Genomic DNA, 21,062 nt, shown 5'->3' on the forward strand with positions numbered 1-21,062 from the left:
ATCAACTGAAATCCATGAAAACTGAGTATTTAATCTCTTGTTATTCACAGTGTTACATCAGGCAGTTTAGATGCCGTTTTTTTGTTGTAGACTCCATCCATGTATCCTTTATACAGCTATAACCAGTTATGGGTCGGGTGCTGGAGCAGATCCTGGTTCAGTCCAGGACAGTCCACCTGTCCAGTGCAAGGCAAACCGAGTTAGACAGTTACTATGCACACTCACATTTACTGCCAGACACTGTTGGAAGAAATCTGGAGTTATAACTGATGCATGCATATAGGGAGAACATGCAAACTCCACACAGAATGGCTTGGCTCAAATTCAAACCTGTGACCTTCTCACTATGAGGTGGGTGGAAGTAACATGACACCATTTCAAAATTCGATTTTTTTCCTCCCACAGACTCCCACAGTTTGCCTTTTGTCTGTTGACCAAAGGGAGTTTGAACTTCCTGGTTGTACAGCGTTCAGGTGTATCTTCTCCACTGGGAGGGTGGACGAACGCACACTAATACCTGATCCAGGTAAAACCTGAAAAACATAATATATTATCCAAATAAATGTGATGAATACTGAATTACGTACACCAGGTGTGTCAAATCCATTTTGGTTCAGAGGTCACACACAGCCCAGTTTCATTCTAAATGAGCCAGACCAGTAACATATTGCCATGATATCCTTTAAATTTATATTTTGAGGTTTATCTTTGTTTTAGGGCTCTATTTTCCCAAAAGGCAATAGGTGAAATGCAACAATTTCAACATAAAGACCATTTTATTGGTTCATAGTACAAAATACAGTCCAAAAAAACCTTCTACTATAATGCATTTTGATTTGCAGTGAGAGCATGACTTTTCACAATCTTCCTAATGATTTTGCGGCAGGATTAGAGCCTCTCACGGGCCAGTTCACCTTATGATTGACACCCCAATGCAGAATCAAATTAATTAATCAAAAAAAAAAAAAATCTGTTCTGAATGTGTCTTTGAAACATAAAATGCAAATTCTTTATTGTTGGACTGATTGCTTAAAGCACAAGTGCTTGATTATCTTGTTTGAAATTTGAATCAATAAATAAAACTGTGATTTCCAGTTTCCTCTATCTGGTTTCACATCAGCTGAGGTTGAACTTCCTGACACAACACTGCCTCTGCGTGGTTGACTGAGTACTGTACTTTACAGTCCGCTTACACACAATGCCTCCACACACAAAAGCATCCTTTTTTATCAATGAAATCAGAACCAATGTGAATCCCGTTTGTTGAGTACGACGATCGTTCTTTTGTCCTTTTAAGCAGATTCCGTTAAATTGGTGGCTCAGATTATAGTAGCAGGAATAACCTGAATGAGGAGGAGGGCGTGCACCGGGGAGTCGCCGCTTTGTGTGTGCAGCAAAGCGAGTGATAAGAAACTGTCCGGAGCAGCTAAATACTTTCCATCCGCAAAACAGATTATTAGTTACGGTGGAAGCTGGATGCACCGGGCGATTATGTCCGGTGACAGGTCTGAGGTCGTAATTGAATTAGAGGGGAGCAGCGGCGGGAGCGCGGGGAGGAGGGGCGCCGAGCGGAGCCGCTGACAGGTGGACGAGCTGCGCGCTGTCCGTGGTGCTGAACCCTCCTCCGGCTGCCGCCACACCGGAGATCCTCACCTCAGATCAAACCGGAGCTCCGCCGCCCGACACCGGCTCCTGCCTCCACCTCCATTTAGCCAGGAAAGAAAAAAATTAACCCTCAGTACTTTAGAAAATCCCCCCCCCCCCCCCCCCCCCCCCCAAACTCGTCATCTTGTGTGTTGCTGTTTTCTTATCGCGCTCTGGATCTTAAAATGGCTCTGCATGGATTAACATTGCGCAAGGCAAAAGCGGACTTATTTGACTGCTTTTTTGTGACTGTGAAACCAGCCTTTTCAGACTGAGCGTGTTCCCCCAATTTCTCCATTTTCGGGCTCGTCTTTTTTTTTCTGGACATCAAGGCGTTTTCTGCTGAGAAGAAAAGGGCCTAACATTTGGATTAATATCTCTACAATATGCTCTTTATTGCTGCACTTTCATTTGTTATAGTATCATAGATTTTTTTTTTCCACGAGAATTTGGATATGGAGCCAGGCAAGGAGAAGGCTCTCCCCACCTCTAAAGAGGGGCTAAAACAACTCGCAGGAAAGGCCCTCGGGGGTCTATACAGGTAAGGGAAGAATATATATATTTTTATTTTGATGGCAGAATTCAAATATGATCAGTTATAGACAGAAAATGCTCCCCTGCTTAAAAAAAATGTGTAAAATGTGCATTGGCTTTTAAAGGTGTCTGTTCATTGCAATCAAATAAAAAAGGAGATCTGTTGAAATCACGGACGGGATGCTGACAGCAGAGTCGTGTGGCCGGAATATTTAAGGATCAGATATTTCCCTGGAGGACATTCCCCTCCACCAGCAGCTGTGGGTGTTTTTTAATAATTAATGAAACAGAGCGAGTCGTGACACAAGGTCGGAGAATATCTATTACCTAGGTATCCGTCACTATCAGCGCAAGATCGATGAAAATTCATATTTATTCGTATATATTATATATTTTCACAAATACCTCTATATGGCCCACAATGCAAACAGACCAGCAGTGTGAATTTAGAGCAGATGCAGGGGACCCGCTTTTCACACAGGAATTACACTGGATAGAAAAGCAAATAAATAATGATTATTACACAGCAAAACAAATTTTAATTGGGACAAGTGTAGACATTCCATGTTTCGTGTCTTAAGTGACCTTCCGACGGAGCACACGTCGTTTTCGTTCAAATTATTTCCCCCCAAAAAAAAACGTTTTCAGTCGTCGGATTTGATGCTGCAACACGGAAAACGTGACTGGAAGCCATGGAAAAAAAAAATCTGTAGGTTGCATTTTAGGATGTTGCGGGCCTGTTAAACCACTGGATGAGGCCTTTGCATTTCAGTTTAGAAATTAACCTTCAGATTTTTTTGGAGAGGGGAAATAAAATGCCGAGAGTGAAGCAAAGCAAGATTCCTGCGCCACGTTCGCGAGGTCTAATTTACAACAAACAAAATGGAAAATATTAACTCTTCACAACGGTGATGCTGACAGTGCTGCAATGCGGTATGGAGGTCGTTTTCTCGTTGGTTCCCATGAAGCCTTTTCTTCACCTGAGTAAAGACAAAACACACAGTGTGAATTCTGAAAGCATCCAAGGCCTCGAGCCAGATTAAAGACATACAAATATAGAGCTTGGAAAGGCCTGATTTTAATATAAATTTAAACTACTATCATGTCTCTACGGCATTAAATATCGTGCATTTTTAAAACCACACATTATATAATGAAGTGCACGTTTTATTTATTTTTTTATTTTTATTTATTTGGCTATTTTTAATAATAAAAAAACAATTAAATCCGGTTTGTAGAGATCCAGTTTTCTTTCAAATTCAAAGTTTAAAAGGTGGATATTGCTGGGCGGGCTTGTCGTGCAGGAGGCTCGAAAAGCGGCAGCAAACAGGTGAGGCCATCGAGCTGACGGAGGATGGGAGACCCCGCGAGGACCAGGAGCGGAAGGCGCCCCTCTGCGACTGCACGTGCTTCGGGCTCCCGCGCAGATACATCATCGCCATGCTGAGCGGGCTCGGCTTCTGCATCTCCTTCGGGATCCGGTGTAACCTGGGTGTGGCTATCGTCAGCATGGTCAATAACAGCACAATTCATCAAAACGGCAAGATCATCATCAAAGAGGTGCGCGCAGACTCCGCCTCCTCACACACCAGCGGGGTCCCTGTCCCTCCACACAGGCGGATCCACAATCCACAGTTTTTTTTTAATGAACCAAATAAAAAATGTCTTTTTAAAATTATACATTTTGCTCATTTATTAAAAACGAACGACCAGCTATTTTTTAAGACCAATTAATTAGGTTCTTTAATTGCAATAAAACTTAGTCATGTGTTTGATACAAGAATCTAAATTTTTCAATTCAGTCTGATGAATGAATGTGTGAAAGTCTTTGCAGCATGGCTTCACACATTCCCATCCCACAGTTTTTGCAAGATGAAACTTTCTGTCTGACCAGCCAAGTAACACAGTCTGATTTGTTTCATTGATGAGCTCCATGAGCCAATACTCTGTTTTTTGTCTGATACCTCTGTTGTATTATATGATTGGTAAGCTGGGAACTGAAAGGAACTGAAAGGAACTTTCAGAAGTGCACTGAAAAAATCATTATACCGTTCTTTTTTATTCTTAATTCAATTTTGCATTTGTTGTTGAAATTATGCTTTCCTTCTCTATGTAATAAAGAAGGTGTAATATTGGACATGTCAGTTTGGTTGCATTGTTCTCTTAGAAATCTGGTTTTTCATGAAATTGGTCCAAAAACTCATCCAATAATGGCAAACCTATTTTAACATTACCAATGACCACATTTGGAATTTATTTTGTTGTTTTCTTTTTTCCAACTGAAAACATCTGTCTGATAATTCCTGGTAAAAATTTAGTTTTAGTTTGATTTTATAGGCCTGTATATACCTCTATAGACATCAACCAGACTGACCAATCAGATTACAGAGAGGGGAAGCGCCTCCCGCTGTCAGGTTCGCCCCTGCGCATGCTTGAGTTTAGTTTGAGCTTCAAATTAATATAGTGGCCCAAGCAGAACCAAAATATGTCAGTAGTGTTTTATAGATCATAATTTTCTTCATAATCTCATTTTTTCCAGTCAATTGAGTAAAACTCATCAGCGCTAAAGTAATATGTGAAAAATAAATACCGACGACTTTCCATTGGTATAGCCACCTGGATTTTAAGGTAATCGTGTTTATTTATTTCATTTTTTTTTTCTTGTGCGTGTGTCTGGAAGAAAGCGAAATTCAACTGGGACCCGGAGACTGTGGGGATGATCCACGGCTCCTTCTTCTGGGGATACATAGTCACACAGATTCCAGGAGGGTACATCTCCTCCAGACTGGCTGCGAACAGGTAAAGAGAAGAATCGAATCAATAAGCAAATGCATGCAATTAAGTGAGGGAGCACTATTTAAAGCTTTTCTCTTTTGAATGTGTGATGATGGAGGTGTGATATGTGTGTGCTCATCTGTCACGTGCGTGTTGGGTTTGAATAAACTTGGGGGGGGGGGGGGGGGGGGGGGTTTGGCTGATGCCCGCCAGGCGTGCCTCCTCATGTTAATGAGCTCCCGGGGGAGGACCGTGCCTAATCCTTTATGTTTAGAGGCATGGCAACCGCACCAGCCAAAGCCCGGTGTGAAATGTGCCTCCAAGTCACGTGATCTGTTTTGTAGTATGACTTCAGTGACCGTGCATCGTCCACAGCACGTTATTATTGTGACTACAGATTAGTGGGCTGCAACTAACCAAAAGGTAAATCTAATAAAGAACAAATAATCAGTAAAATCTGTGGATAAAGGACCAAAATGTAAAAATAACAGAATACATAAATCCACAAAAGGAAGGAATCCTTAGAATAATATAATGGCCTCAGTCATTATGTTATGAACATCACAGGCTGATTAAGGGTTTTCTTTTTTTTTATGAGGGGAATAAGATGCAAATCTTTGAAGAGCCTGATCATGCCAAGTCAGCTGAGCCCACTGATGCCTTCTGCTGCAAACACCTCCTCTCCTCACTCCCCTGGAAACTGAAAAACTGCATGTTCTCAGTGTCTGGCATCCAATTAGTGCTAGTTTCTGTTCATTATGAAGGTTTATTTTTCCAGTTTGTGCAAAAGAACCCCACTAAGCCGGTTGAATGTCTTTGTTGTGTCTGTGATTTCAGCCATGTTTACTCCTTGAATGAGAAGATGACTCTGTTCTGACGATGATTTGACAAATGATTCCAACACTGTTTGTCCAGAGTTTTTGGTGCTGCCATCGTGCTGACATCCACCCTGAACATGTTCATTCCCTCCGCCGCCCGGGTGCACTTTGGATGCGTCATCTTTGTGAGGATATTACAAGGGCTGGTGGAGGTACTGTTGCATGGTTTGCCTGTCAGATTTTGCCCTTCAAAACACTCCAAATCGATGCCTCATTATCAAGCGGAGAGCCAAACCTGAGCCCTAATGAAATTGTCCTGACATTCTGTATTCAGGTGTGTTTTACAGAAACCTTCGGCTCTTAGAACTCTCTCTTTGCTTTCTGTTTGGATTTGAGCTGGAAACCAGGACCCAGAATAATGAGCCTCTATTCAATTTACTGTACACAAATTAGCAGACGATCAGGAAACAATGTGCTGAATAGAAGGGCTTATGTGTGTCTTTGATAGGCTGGGACGGTTCTGTGTTCACTCAGCAACACACTGAACAAAAGAGACAAAAAAAAAAACACTTGATGAGGGCGGATCCCAATGAACATGGGACATCATTTCAGAGAGAGAAAGAGAGATGCTATTACTAGACTGAAGGTCATCCTCTTTTGTTGTTTTGCTTCATCACATACTGCAGCTTCAATAGCTGCTCGTGGCCACCGAGGGGGATCGTCTCGCCTGCTTTCAGCGCCGCAACTTATTGCAACAAATTAAACATTAGCATTTCTGTGTCTCCCAATGCAAGCCCCAGCAATTTGTGTCTATCAATAGTTGATTGTATGCCACTTAGTGTATAATGAAGATTTAATGGGAGCAGCTCAGGTTTTTTTTTTTTTTCATGAGGAGGGCAGTCAGCTTGAATTTGCAGCGACTCACAACTAAGTCATTAGTCTCCATTAGAAAGGTCAGCCACCGTGTGTGTCAGGTTGTTTGTTATTACTGGCAATTTGTCCCCCCAAGTCTTCAACAAATAAGAAGTGACCATGTCAGTCATGCCGAGTTTATTTTCATTAGGAGGATTCTATGTACTGAAAATGTCTAAATGTGATGATGAGATGAGCAAATCAAACATCATCAACAAACAAATATATCAAAGTTGATGGAAAGCTATGTGTTTAGATTACACTTTTACTGTAATCTTGTTTGTTGCACGTGCAGGGGGTGACTTATCCAGCCTGCCATGGGATCTGGAGCAAATGGGCTCCGCCGCTGGAAAGAAGTCGCCTGGCAACCATCTCCTTCTGTGGTACAGAATATTACACGCAGTGACGGACTATTAGTGTCTTACACAGTTCACGCTCACATAACTTTACACACCGCAGGCCCAGAGTTCCGCAGTGTTGTTGCTTCAGCTGTCTGTGAACCTGTACAGCGCACATTTGAAACTAAACACAGAGGGACAACAATGCAGTGTGAGTGAATCAGCCTGGATCACATTCTGCCTGCTCATCAACATTTGTCCCGTTCAGGATCCTACGCAGGAGCGGTGATCGCCATGCCTCTGGCCGGGATCCTGGTCCAGTACACAGGATGGTCCTCTGTCTTCTATGTGTATGGTGAGTGCCATCTTTACAGGGTTTTTCCAAGAGTGCTTTAAGGATCAAAACTAAAATAAATGCACATTATGTGTGTCAGAGGATTGATTTCCTGAACAAATCTGATGGGACTGGTTTCTCGCTCTCTGTTCAGGATGCGTTGGGATAATTTGGTACATGTTCTGGATTCTGGTGTCCTACGAGAGCCCGGCAGAACACCCGACCATCACCGAAGAGGAGCGTCGCTACATCGAGGAGAGCATTGGAGAAAGCGCCCAGCTGATGGGAGCGATGGAGGTGAGCCCTCGGTCTCTGCTGCTTAAAGTTCGAGAACACGACAGGTGGCGAACAACGACTCATTCCGTGTTTTCAACGTGTTTCAATAGAAATTCAAGACCCCCTGGAGGAAGTTCTTCTCCTCCATGCCTGTCTATGCAATCATTGTGGCCAACTTCTGCAGGAGCTGGACTTTCTATCTGCTCCTCATCAGCCAGCCGGCGTACTTTGAGGAAGTGTTTGGTTTTGAGATCAGCAAGGTAAAACTGAAAAAACACACACTCGCTAACCAACTCTGCTCCGCAGTACCTATTATTAGGTTGAAAGATATCAAATAAACATGCGGTCTGATTGTCAGGACCAGTTTTTTTCAGTTGAATCACTCACATTCAGTTCCATTCAGCTTGAGCATTTCAAGAGTTTTGGAATTTGGTTTTTTTTTTTCACATTTTTCACAGTGACAGTCTAGTTTACAGCAGAATCCTCACTCTGATGCCAACAATCCAATAAACTATTCATTTCTCAAACAGCAGTAGCCAAACAGTTTTTTAAATAACACAAGCTCAGCTCTAAATGGCAGTTAGAGGCTGACTAATGAAGCAATGAACAGCTGAAGAAACAGACATCGATATCACAATGTGTTGGAGAGCAAAATAAACAACTTCAAAATGAATTGTAGTTTTTGAGACAAATTTAAAACGTGTCGTCAGCGTTGTGATGACTCCTTCTTTCCTCCTGCAGTCGAAAACATTTGTGTTGTGTGGATTCTGTTCTGTATGTAGAGGATATGAAGGCTCACTGGGGTAGTTTGTTTAGATGTGGTCACTTGTTCCTGCTGTGAGGGTTTATGAGCAACTTTTATACATGCTTTATCCAATCCTGTGTTAATTCAGACTTACACTAAGTAGTGGGATACACACCTTGAACAGGTTTCCAGTTCAATACAGATCACAGCTTTCAACCCAGTACCCATGTCTTTGGAGAGTCGAAAATCAAATTAAGATCTTCAATCTGTTAGGTATGATTATAAAACCAATATATTGTGATCCCACAATAATATATTCCTGTCATCATTTCGTTTATTTAGTCCTTTTCAGTCATATTACAAAGGTTTTTCTGAACACCAGAATACTGTAGCTTGTTCTTCTTCTTTACTCATGATATTTCATAAAAATATTCTTTATGAAAACATCTGTATGATATTACTTATTTATCTGTTGAAAATAGGCCGATGGTAAAGTATCAGAATGAAGATTTGTTGTTCAAAGTGAGGACAGCTAGAGCATGTTTCTGGCTGGACTGTGCAGCGGTGTCAGGGTTCTGCTCTCCCTGAATAGTGAGACTCTGTCCGTTCTGTGTGGAGTCTGCATGTCTTTCTACTGCCTGTGTGATTTTCTCTGGATCCTCCATTTTCCTTCCCACAATCCAAACATCTGTAGCTACTTTTTCTGGACTGTAGAATAAAGAATTTACTTTGTTAAAAGATATTGATATTTTGAAAAACAGGAACAGGAGAACCGAATAAGATTTGTGGTCTTTTTCATTTCAAAGCGGTGTAGATTGAAAAGCTAATTTTGTGGTGTGCATAAAATGTGGCGTCCAATCCAAACAGAGTCAGGTTAGCGGCAGAACCTCTCATTGCCCTCCAGTGAGAGTGTAAAACATGACTCAAGCCGGTGTGACAGGTGTAATCCAGCGGCAGGATGAGTTTGTGTTATTACTCCGGTGAATTATTGCTCACACGTCGCACTCGAGTCAGAGGTTGAAGCGAAGAGGGATGTTTGTTTGAAGGCTGACAGAATCACTTTTGCTGTGACAGGTTTTTTTTTTTTTTTTTGTAGCTGTCACATTTGCTTCAGAAAAGTATCTGTGGTTTCCTCAGGTCGGAATACTGTCGGCTCTTCCTCACTTGGTCATGACCATCATCGTGCCTTTAGGAGGCCAGTTAGCGGACTACCTGCGGACCCACAACATCATGTCCACCACTACGGTTCGAAAAATAATGAACTGTGGAGGTGAGGATACGACCAGCACGTTTCTGTCTTTCGCTACTGATACACGTTTTCTAAAATAAGTTAAATCTTCTCCTGTGTGTTTTCAGGATTTGGTATGGAGGCCACTCTCTTATTAGTTGTTGGTTACTCTCACAGTAAAGGGGTGGCCATCTCTTTCCTGGTTCTGGCTGTGGGTTTTAGTGGTTTTGCAATATCGGGTAAGGCCCTACACAGTGAGTTTTGTTTCCTTTGTAATGTCTTGATTCATTGAAGTGCATAAAAAAGCCTGAATGGTCACTTTTTTTGCTGCAGGTTTCAATGTGAACCATCTAGACATCGCTCCCCGCTATGCCAGCATCCTCATGGGCATCTCCAACGGAGTGGGCACCCTGTCAGGGATGGTCTGTCCTCTTATCGTGGGAGCAATGACAAAGAACAAGGTAAGGGTCTGACGTGGATGTTAATATAAATCAGATTCACAAGTCCCTGAAATGCCAAATGATCTTTACTGGTGAACGTCAAGTTTGAAATCAGGAAGTGACGGTAAATGGCATCTGCTCAAGTCCTGAATCTAAGAAAATGTATGATTAGATAATCTAAATAAGGGAGGAATTTTAGGTAGATGGTTTGGTCAGCAAAATGCAAAATTTCAGCATTGAAGACAGGAATCTGTTAGTTAGTTCAACTAAGTCATGGTTTGTTATTAAAGCATGAGCAGATCCAAGTGTTACAATGCACAAAAACAGATCATTTAGATGAGATACCAGTTCCACATGGGTCTTCCACAGTGGCCTTTACATTGAGACTCACCCAGACTTTGACTCTCTCCTGTTCCCAGACCCGGGAGGAGTGGCAGTACGTCTTCCTCATTGCTTCCCTCGTGCATTACGGAGGCGTCATATTTTACGGGCTCTTTGCCTCTGGGGAGAAACAGCCATGGGCCGATCCGGAGGAGACCAGCGAGGAGAAGTGCGGTTTCATAGACGAGGACGAGCTGGCCGAGGAGACGGGCGACATCACGCAGGGCTACGGCGCCATGGGCGGCCCCGCTAAAAGCTACGGGGCCACGGCGCAGCTGAACGGGGGCTGGGTGCAGGACTGGGACAAGACGGAGGAATACGTCCAGGAGCCGGCGGGGAAGATGTACTCTGAGCGCGGCTACTCTTAAAACCAGACAGTCGTGGTGAGTCTGCCTACAACAAAGAAACAGGCTCTCCATCACGGGTTGCACAAATAAGCATTATATTAGATAGTTAGTCCATTCTGTGTGTTCAAGTAAAACTATCAAAAAGCCAATGTAAAGAAGTAGTTGATTGCAATGCAGAACAATCCTCATTAGATCCTCCTCGCATCTCTCATCACATCCACACACTGTAGGACGTCGCCTCGCCTGCCAAGCAGACTGCAGGTCTATGTTGTACTATTTAGGCGCCTGAACCTCATCGACCTACTTGAACAACACGAGCCAGACGACACTGCAGTTGACCATCGCGTAGGGTCTTTCACCGAAATACCACTCTGATTGCACTGAGACTAAAAGTATTCTAAAAACAAGATTATATTCTGTTTCTCAAATGTGTTTTATGTACTGTATATACCTGTATACTGTTTCTGTGAGACTATTGTGGATTTTGGGTCGTTGATCTGTGTTAACATTAATATAAAAGGCCATATTTTTCATGGACAGTACCTCTTCAGGGAGATGTCTGCTTGCAAAAAAGGTCTTCTTCCCAAGCGAGACCAGTAATACACTATAAGACAAAAATAGCGTGAGTGAAATTGAACCGTAGAGTTTTAGTGTGTGTTTGTTGCATGAATTTGCTCAGATCAATGTTTCCAACGCAGCCGCCCTCACCGTCACTGATAGTCCTCATTCGGCCCACTGCTTCGTTCTTAGATAAATGTCTTCTGCCAGTATAAATAACAATAACAGTAATAATAATAACAATAACAATAATAATAAAAAATTTACTTTAATAATCAGGTACTGGTCGTGATATGAGACAAATCCAAAAAGTTTTGGAAGGCAACTGCTCTGAAGACATTGTTTATTGATGTTTGGTGTGCACTGCAATAAACTCTGTGTACCAGCCGCCACCCATCACATCCTGTTTTGTAACGTAGCACTGGCTTGCTGTATCTAACTGTAATTGTTTTGGAGTCATGTGATGATCAACATTGAGGTGTGTGTTTTAAAACAAATTACTAGTGTCTGGAGAATCCAGCTTTAGTGCTCATGACGCAGGAGATGTTGTTGCATTTTGACGGCGAGGAATGCAGTACCGTGTGTGAACAGCCAAGTTTTTTTTGTGATCTCCTCTGGTGTTCCTTGGTTGTCGTCATTGTCACCAAAAGTTGAAAAAAAAAGTTGATTGCCACATTGATATTGTTGCATTTGAGTGGACCACATGGATTATTAGATGGTTCTTCCACTTTACTTTACTTACTGTTTAAGCACTTTTCTTTATTTGCTGTTTGAAATCTGCAAGGATGCTTAAAAATATATGAATATTTAAGAATGTTTAAGACGACCAAAAGATGCTAACTATGGCTTTGTGCCTGAAATTTATGTAAAACTGATAAATGTGATTTTATGGCTTCAAATATTGTGTTTAATGAAGAGCTATGTTGATGTCAAAAAGGTGTTATAAAAATACTCATATCATTTTATAAAAAGAAGTGTGATTTCTGTCATCTTTACCCCGTGTGCTGATGTGATTTGCTGCAGCTTTCTCTGACTGGAGACAGCCCATATAACCTGCTGAACACCTTCTCCGGCCACTGCCAGGCGTCTCCCATTGTTTCTATGTTTCTCATTAGTAAATCAATGTGCAGAAGGTCTCTGGAGTCCAGGGAGATTGCGACACCCTGTAGCCCGGTAATTGGTAAAAGAAGGAGGGAGCAGTGATGTTAATGCTATTACAGGAGTTTATGTGGCTACAAACCACCGTCGCTGTCTGTCTCTACAAAGACTTGTGGCTATAATATGCCTGCTGCCGAGGTGCCATGTAGCTGTGTAAAAGTGTGAGGACTCTATTAAAGCGCTCAGCAGCACCTCACGCCTTTTTTTTTTCCTGCAAGAAAATGAAAGACGGGCCAGTTTTTCTGTCTGTAAAAAAAAAAAAAAAGAAACACACTGCGAGAATGTGAAACATCTGAAACACACACTCTTGTTTCCCACTTCCCCAGGTTGACGGCGGTGTAGGTAACAAATTCAGCTATTGACCTGGCTCCTTTGTTAAGTTTCACCACGACGCAAATCGATAACGTCTAACTCCAGAATCCATTAGCGTTAAGAAGCGCTCCGCCTCTAAGTTTACGTTCAGGTTGAAAGTGCTGATGACTTGACTGGTTCGGTTCCTTAAAACACTTTTTATATTTCAGTGTTTAATGTTGTTGAAGAACATAATCCTAATCTATGTTCACTGAATCTACACTAACGTGGTGAAGTGTCTGTGCTATTTTTATCTATGGAGACAAAACAAGTAATTGGAGAAATAAATCATAAGTTTTCATTGTTTCTACTGTCAAGCAGGAAATGAAAACTGTTTTATTAAAACTGTTGTGTGAAAGCGATATCACACTTAGATGTGCTGCTGGAACACGTGTGATTATCTTCTATGGTGGAATCACAGCTGTGCAAATATCCAGCAAAATAGCACTCTTCTTCGTGTGATGCTGCTTTCAGGCGAACACACAAGTCATCAGTGTATCACAGGGCGAACAGCAAGAGACAATCACACACACATCCACCTATGGGAAATTCAGAGTCTTCAGTTAACTCTGAGTGTATGCATTCGGACTGGTCCATGGTACCCAGGGAGAACATGCAGACACTTTTGCAGAAAGGCCTCCAATCCCAGAACCTCACTGGGGATGACTGTGCTGTGAAGCTTTTTATCAATCCTAACCATGACAATTATCTTAACTAAAATGGTTTAAAATAAAAACTGAAATATAAATTGAAGTGGTTCATATATAAAGAAAAAAATGAAGGATTCTGATGAAGGAATGAATGTACAGTACTCGCTCACAGGCAAATATCTAGACAGAGGTTTCAGAGGCAGCATGTTAACGCTGAAGTCCGAGGTGTAAATGAGGAATCAGAGGTGAAACCACGGTTTGTGGATGCCTCCCTGCAACATGTCCAACACGTCGCTCCGGAGCTGGACAAACTGCCGCCCATCACCACGGCGTTAAATAATTCAGATGAAAATGGCGTCCGTCCACACACATTCCCTTCTGAGCGTTTTCCAGAAAGCCGGGCTGTGAGTAAGACTCGATGCATCAAAGCTTGAGATCCTCACTCTGTCTCTCAGCCTCTGCAGGTGGGGATGAGTCATGTGGGCCAGATACACAGCATGGGAGGAACATGTGTGCCCATCATTAGAAGTCTGACCAGCATCTTGAAGTCCGCCATTACGCCGGAGTCGGTTTGCTGAACTGGTCGCCCATTAAAACCCACGGTTTTTCCGCCGTGCAGCGGGAATCCGCGCTGAAAGAAACTCTGCATTCTTTAGAAAACTCAAACGTTTCCATCTCCCCTCCCAATCTGAATGAAGGAATGATGGGCAGGCCTGGAGCTGATGGGGGTGGGCGTTCACGCGTCGACTGCTGGTTTTTATGTACATGATGGACAGTCTGACTACAGTAGTCTTTCGCTGCGTTGACTGATGGTCCGATCACAGAAAGCGGCTCCGTGTCTGCATCCTCCCCCGCGAGCAGCAGAGGTGTAACACTGACAATAAATCTCAGTTTCTGCCCCTGATTATCCGCCCAGCTGAGGAGGGGAAGCCATTAACGCTCGCCACTGCCCGCCTGCCACCCGGGGCTCATGTTAATTTGACAGAAAACACAATTGTGTCACCGCTCACGTGGAACATGTTTTCTCAAGCCTAACCAGCCGGAGTGGTCACGGCTGTTACACCGGTGACGCGCCTCCAACAGGATGCCCAGTAATTGGGTGAAATCATGGCGCCTACAATTCATTCATTGGTGGAAAAAAAAAAATCTCCCAGCAGTCATGTGCTGCCTCCATCATCCTTTTTTTTTTTTTTTCCAGATGCGTGCAGCATCTCAAGCTTAGTCAGTGATGTTGGTGTGGTTGTGTAATCCAGAGAGCGAGCGGCGCGGCACTGAGTCCTCGTCAGTCTGTGGGGCAGGTGCAGTGTGGCTCCTGGGGGACTGTAATAGGATGAGGCCCGGCCCGAATGAGTGTTTGATGACGGGGTTGCACGCCTCTCCTGGGACCCTGCCTGCATGCAATCATCCTCCTGGTCCCTCCCTCCTCCGTCTCGTCCTCAGACTGAAATATCCACGGCAGTATTTCCACACTGCCGCCTCAATATTCTTTTATTCAACTCCCTCGCACGCTCAAAGATCAAGTAATTACAGCCCCAAATTTCAAAGCAGTGTCGGAGTAATTACTGTTTTATGACACCCTCCAGCGTGACATTACACCGCCTGGGGGCAATTGGATTTACACACACCTCCTTCTTGTCCCCTGTTAATTGCTTTATTAATGGAGAGCCTGCCAGAACCAAATTGGTTTTGCACTGAATTAGAAGTTATCCTTCATCCTCCAGTGCAACACAACCTGAAATTACTTATTTAAGGATGATTGCAGCATTTCCAAATCGACTTGTGACTTGACGAGTCCGTCAGTCAGCACAAAGAGGTGTGTGCTTTCACCACTTTCCCTCACCCATGAGGCCGGGAAACAGAGCGAAGTCGCAAAGAGGTGACGTTCTCAGACGCGTCGTATATCTGGGTGCAGAGCTGAATGAGAAGAGAGAGCAGGATGGATTCAATTGGTTTTCCTGCACAGAACCAGTTTCCTACTGTTTCATCTGAAATGATTTATCACGAGTCAATCCACTCCCCCTCCCCCATATCGGATCAGGGTGACAGCTTCATACATGCTGGTAGGGTATCACACACAAAGGATGGTAGGAAATCACATGATACTGTCAGTGCAGACAAGCATCAGCTCAGATCTGACAGGAACAGAGATGAAAATGATAACATTTGCAGATAGTGACAATTTTTTCCCACCTATTTGGCCCTCCAGTTCATTTTCTCTTTCACCTGTTGGAAAGCAAGGCTCAAGTTTGAGCTACTTTTATATTTCTAGACTATTTCCAAAAGCCACTTCTGTATCATCTGTCCCTTGTTTTTTTATTGCATGAAGTCTAAATGATCTTAAAAAAGTTCTATCTCAAAGCATTTTCAATTGAACTGAATGGAGAATGCTGAGGCAGCTAAAAATCTAAAACAAGCTTTATTTCTTGAAACAAAGCCAATTTAAATGTGTTTCCTGAGCGACGGTTAACTTGTTCACCCATTAATCACTGCGCCTCCACCTTTCCTTCCTCCCAACATGTCTTCACAAGTGAAACCCTGCTGTTCTGTTTCTGCATCAGCGCCACACCGGAGCATCTGACGGTGCCGATTTTTATCAGCCGTCATTTACAGGACGATGAAAATTCCTCCCTAAAAAGAAGCTGCGGCATCATGAATTTACAGAGCGTCACTGAAACAAAGCCCTCGCTGCCTGAATGGTGATTTCATGCGGTGATCACCAGCCTGCTCCGGGTGGGCCTCAGGTGTGCGGAGAGGGGCTGCCCCCGCCTCTCTGATCCGTCACCCACAAGAGCCAAGCTCTGGCGGCTTAGGCACGTGTCGAGGGAGGGATCTACCCCTCCTGCACCCTCCTCCTCCAAGGACTCCCTATTCACACTGCCAGATGGTGGCTGGGTCTGAGTTTTAATGAATGTTATCCTTCATGACCCTTTCCGAGGCGCGGCGCAGCAGCGGCCCCCTCAGCACGTCTCACTGCAGTTTGTTACCACACACTGGCTGAGAACAATGTGACGCCGGGTGCAATATGAAAGGAAGGAGGGATGAGATGGGAGAGGGGGCTTCTGCTGGAACTTAACATTCAAACCTGCTGTTACTTCGCTCAAGAAAAATATTTGATTAAAGACACAAAGCACAGTATCTTCACTCTTTGGAACAATGCTGCCTGGATTTTCTTCATTATGAGAATATTATGTTATTTTTCTATGCTTGGTGATTTGCAGTCTTGCCTTCTGACAATATTATTTAAGGGCCTTTTCTATGCATAGTCATCATTTTCTCCCACTATCTAAACACACGTGTTGTAGGTTAATAGGTGATTCTGAATCTTTGTTTGACAGTTAATCTGTGTTTGCCCTGTGAAGGACTGCTGACCTGTCCAGGATGTGCTCCTAGTTTGCCCTACCAGCTGGGAAAGGACCCTGTGACCCAGAATTGGCTGCAGCAGTCCAGAAGGTGTACTGATGGAGTGATTTCATGTCAAAATAAAAGAGACGGCTCCTCTGCATTTCTTCAAATAACACGGTGCTTTCTTTTTTTCTTCCCCTGACTGGTTTTAAAAGTGATTCTTTTAAAAATAAAAGTGAAAACGTGGCCTATCTTGTGGGCTTCTTGAAAGTCACACAGCAACACATCTGAGTCATCAGCACGGCTGTCCCCCACCTCTGCCAGTGATGTGTCTGAACAAGAGCGAGAACCACTGAATCCATAAAAGAAAATGTGTTTGTGGAAACTCCCAGAGGACACACACACACACACACACACACACGGATGTGCTCCATCCTCCATTACAATATGGGACAATATGTTTCTTATTTATTGACAACAAATCAAAACACTGCATGTATGTTTGAAATTAAGCAGCCTCCAGTTATTCAGATATATTCATAACACTGGATTAGGTCACTGATGGTTGGCTCCCATCCAGTTTGATGCATATGCTCTTCATCGACGGGGAATAAATTGGTTGTGTACATGCTGCCCTTTACTCAGTGACCCTTATCTGTCCCTACGTGAATTGCTTTCGCGGTGTGTTAAACGAGCCGTGGCCGTGCTGGTGTTCCCCCCGCACACACGGCGGCCGGTCTCTAATCCGCTGTCTGACAGCGTTATGTCACACGGCGCCTATTGTGGAGGACCCGATTGAAGACACCCCGATCTGACTAATTGATCCCTCGCCGCAGAGGAGCTCAGACACACGGGCAAAGACGTAGATGTGAGAACTGGCAGTCGAGTCACATGTCTGGCAGCGAGCCAATCTAAATTTATAGGTTTGGATGGAGGGCTGCGGGAGGCTTCACTGACAGATGGCGTGAGAGAAACTGAGAAATCATTTTCATTTTACACACAAAAAAATATATATTATCAGCATTAAAAAGTATTTTTTCTCTAACATAGTTTATCAGAAACTGATTAAAACTAAGTGACCATTTTAAACGACACATTTCTATTATTTTGGGAGGAGAATGGTATCATTGACGACAAATAAAACCCAAACCTCCATAGAGCCATTGATACAACAAACTATTCACTGTCTGACAATTTCTTTTTTCCAGTTTATTTCACTGTGATCACGTGCTGCTGCTGCCTACACACAGCATGTGAAGCAGCCATCTGTCCAAACCCTGCAAGATGTGCAGTTCAATAAATATCCAACTTTACTGACTAAAAAAATCAACTCGTTCCAGCATCACACAGCAAATGTTTCACCAAGTTTTAACAGTGTGAAAGAATGAGTCTGGTGCGACATATTTTAATTCTAACAGCCACAATGACAAACACTGATTTCTCTTGCAGGGGAAAGTTCTTGTTGAAATGAAACAAATAAATAAATTAGAACAGTCTTCACTGTACATGTAACAGTATTCAAGCTTCAAACACAGAGGTGAATGTGATTATAAATCACTCTCTGTTAAATATCTCTACTGTTGTAAATTCATTCAAAGTCTGTTCAAAGTTTGCAACGTCCACCTCGTTGATATTAAATGTTCTCATGAGAAAACAGAAGGAACAAATACAGCATAACATACTGCGTCCCAATGTCCCACAATGTTATTACAGCATAGAGGAATGCTCCAATATCTTGGATATCTGACAACAGAAATAAGTATGAAACTCACAGAACTGTATGCTTCAAAGTTTTTGAACAGGGTGGATTCAAGTGTAGCTCAAAAAAAAAAAAAAAGGAAAACATTTATTTTTCCAATAATCTGATAGTGAAACTGTGCTATAATTTGCATTTACTACTTTTTGAAGCCTTTTCAAGAGCATAAAAATTATACACGGAAAGGGCCAACAAGCCCACCCCGGACTCAAACAGGACATATTCTTGCTCCGAGGCCAGTGCTAACCACTACACCACCGATTTGGCCTTACGATAAACAACTGAAATGTTTTAATGTAGGTTATGTTTCCAAATAAATGACAAGACAATTAACTTTTTCATGTTTTCCCAGATGCACTTGCATCAAGTCTTAAAGGCTATAATTTAATAAAATTCTCTCTCCCTCTGACTTGCAGTTCTTGTTCATACCTTTGAAAAAAAAATTGCACATTTCATTACAAGTTTTCACAACAAAAGATACTGCAGAGAGTGTAAAAGGCTTTGGTACCAATTCTGATATGAAGCCGGGTTTCAGTAACACGATAAAATTATGATACTGTCCTGACTACACAAGTCTTTAATGGAAGTTTGTTTGTTTACATTTCTGTATTCGACTGCTATTGTTTGAACAGAAGCAAACATAACCTGAGTGTGAGCGAACAACTGATGGAGATTCATCAGTCACAGCCGTCTGTCTCTGTGAGTACTGCTTTAAGTTTTTAATTTTCTAACTTTGAAGGCCGGCAGTCACTTTGTTTAAAGCTAACAGGAGGTCTCCCCACACACTGAGACCCCTGACATCAAAGTCTCCATCTGAAACCTTCAAAGCATGCAGTTTGTTTTCTGTATTCGTCTTCACAGAAGGAGTGGACTCCAACAAGGCGGAGAAGTGCTCCGTCAGTTTCTGAAATGTTACTGTGCAGTTTGTGCTGGTTTGAACCCATTCGCCATCATTTATGTCGTACTCCATGCCCGAGGCCCAGGTTTTAAGGACATCGAAGTACGCACTGCTAAACTTCTGGTGTTCTTTTGCCAGGTCTGCAAGCAGCGCGGCGGGAAGAGTGGAACACATGCGATGCAGCACACTGTGCTCGCTCTGCAGCCAGTTCAGGAGAAAATCCTGTGAAGCAGTTTGTGCAGCGGAGTTTGTCCTCGTCAGCAGAGCAGCAGAGATGACCAGACAGAATTGCTGCTCCGCTGCTCCGAAACCCTGAAGGACAGAGCCTAGAAACTGCTCGGCTCTGCGATTGTCACTGCCCCGGCTCAGCAGGGCGTCCAGCCTCTCCATCAGCATCCCGCCCTGCACCTCAGCATCAGCACCGAGAGCGGACCGGCATGCCACAGCACTCAGGACTTTGCAGGCTGATCTGCACTGAATGATGCTGCTGCAGAGGCCGGTGACATCCTCATACTCCCCGGGCGTGGCATCTGAGGGACCTGCAGGGTCAAACAGGACCTTCAAGATGGAGCAGGGCAGTTCTGGGTTATTCAGCAACCCGACCAGCAACAGGTGCTGGCAGCGGGGCAGGTCGAGGAAGGACAGCTCGGTGTGAGCCGGGATGGCAGCTCGCAGACTCTCCCCGGTGAGCTGCAGCTGCTGCTCCATCGCCCTCCTGATGGCGGGGTTGGTGTGGAACCTGGAGAAGAGGAGCTCGCAGTAGCGGGCCCAGTGGAAGGCTCTGGACACGGTCAGCCGGTCCCACTGCCGCACCACGTCGCTGTGAGCCGCCACGGCCAGCAGCTCCGCCGTGTGAGCCAGGTTCTTCAGCACCGCCTCCATGTGACACACACACACACACACACACACCGCTCAGGAGGGAAGACACAGCTTCAACACACACACCGGCTCATCACGTGCAGCCAGAGAACCGGTGTAAACATCAGGAGAGCGGTCCAGGTCGGCGAAATACCGGGACAATTCCAGGCTTCCGGTCGCGTGTTGAGCCCGAATATCCCTTTAACAGACACAATATTGAATTTAAATCAGCGCGGACGTGCGGATAACATCACGTTGCCACAGATACAGTCAGTGTTTTTGAGCAGACTCACTTGTTTTCTGCAGTTTTCTCTGGCTTCCTGTCTCCCGCGGTCCCGCCGCTGCTGACGCTGCGCACCGCGCATGCGCAGCTCGTTCCTCCAACCACAACAATGACGCGTGAATCAGATCAGGGGGCGCACGTGAGAAAAAACTTTTTCCTTTTATTTTTTCACCTGTCTGGGCTGCACATGCAATTGATTATTCAGTAAATCTCCATTTACCTCTTTTCTGCTGAAAAGACAGCGTTGTTCTTCACTTCTAACATCAGAATTTCAGGATTAAAACATCTGCACCCTAATAATAAACTAGTATCTGACCTCTGAATCATATATGTAATCTAAGAGACGTTTTTATTAGATGAAACATGTATATTATTTGAAAATTGAACATTTAACGTTCCTTTGTGGGAATATAACAGAATAACTTAAAAAAATATG

General features: G+C 43.6%; 2 protein-coding genes across 2 annotated transcripts; one reads left to right on the forward strand and one right to left on the reverse strand.

The window, feature by feature from the left end:
* Positions 1 to 1,765: 1,765 nt before the first annotated feature.
* LOC115392226 (vesicular glutamate transporter 2.1-like) lies at positions 1,766 to 12,260 on the forward strand. Its single transcript, XM_030096785.1, has 12 exons — positions 1,766 to 2,185; positions 3,483 to 3,738; positions 4,859 to 4,977; positions 5,869 to 5,983; positions 6,979 to 7,066; positions 7,290 to 7,376; positions 7,510 to 7,652; positions 7,742 to 7,891; positions 9,514 to 9,646; positions 9,733 to 9,843; positions 9,938 to 10,065; positions 10,464 to 12,260. The coding sequence occupies exons 1-12, from the start codon at positions 2,100 to 2,102 to the stop codon at positions 10,791 to 10,793; spliced, it is 1,746 nt and encodes a 581-aa protein (XP_029952645.1). The 5' UTR covers positions 1,766 to 2,099; the 3' UTR covers positions 10,794 to 12,260.
* Positions 12,261 to 18,048: 5,788 nt separating this feature from the next.
* On the reverse strand, positions 18,049 to 20,674 carry fancf (FA complementation group F). The gene is made up of 2 exons (XM_030096798.1): positions 20,637 to 20,674; positions 18,049 to 20,542 (listed from the first exon to the last, which is right to left on the reverse strand). Exon 2 carries the CDS (start codon positions 20,365 to 20,367, stop codon positions 19,315 to 19,317), a length of 1,053 nt encoding a protein of 350 aa, XP_029952658.1. The 5' UTR covers positions 20,368 to 20,542; positions 20,637 to 20,674; the 3' UTR covers positions 18,049 to 19,314.
* Between the last annotated feature and the right edge of the window lie 388 nt (positions 20,675 to 21,062).

Source organism: Salarias fasciatus, chromosome 7, assembly GCF_902148845.1.
Source record: "Salarias fasciatus chromosome 7, fSalaFa1.1, whole genome shotgun sequence".
Classification (NCBI taxonomy): Eukaryota; Metazoa; Chordata; class Actinopteri; order Blenniiformes; family Blenniidae; genus Salarias; species Salarias fasciatus.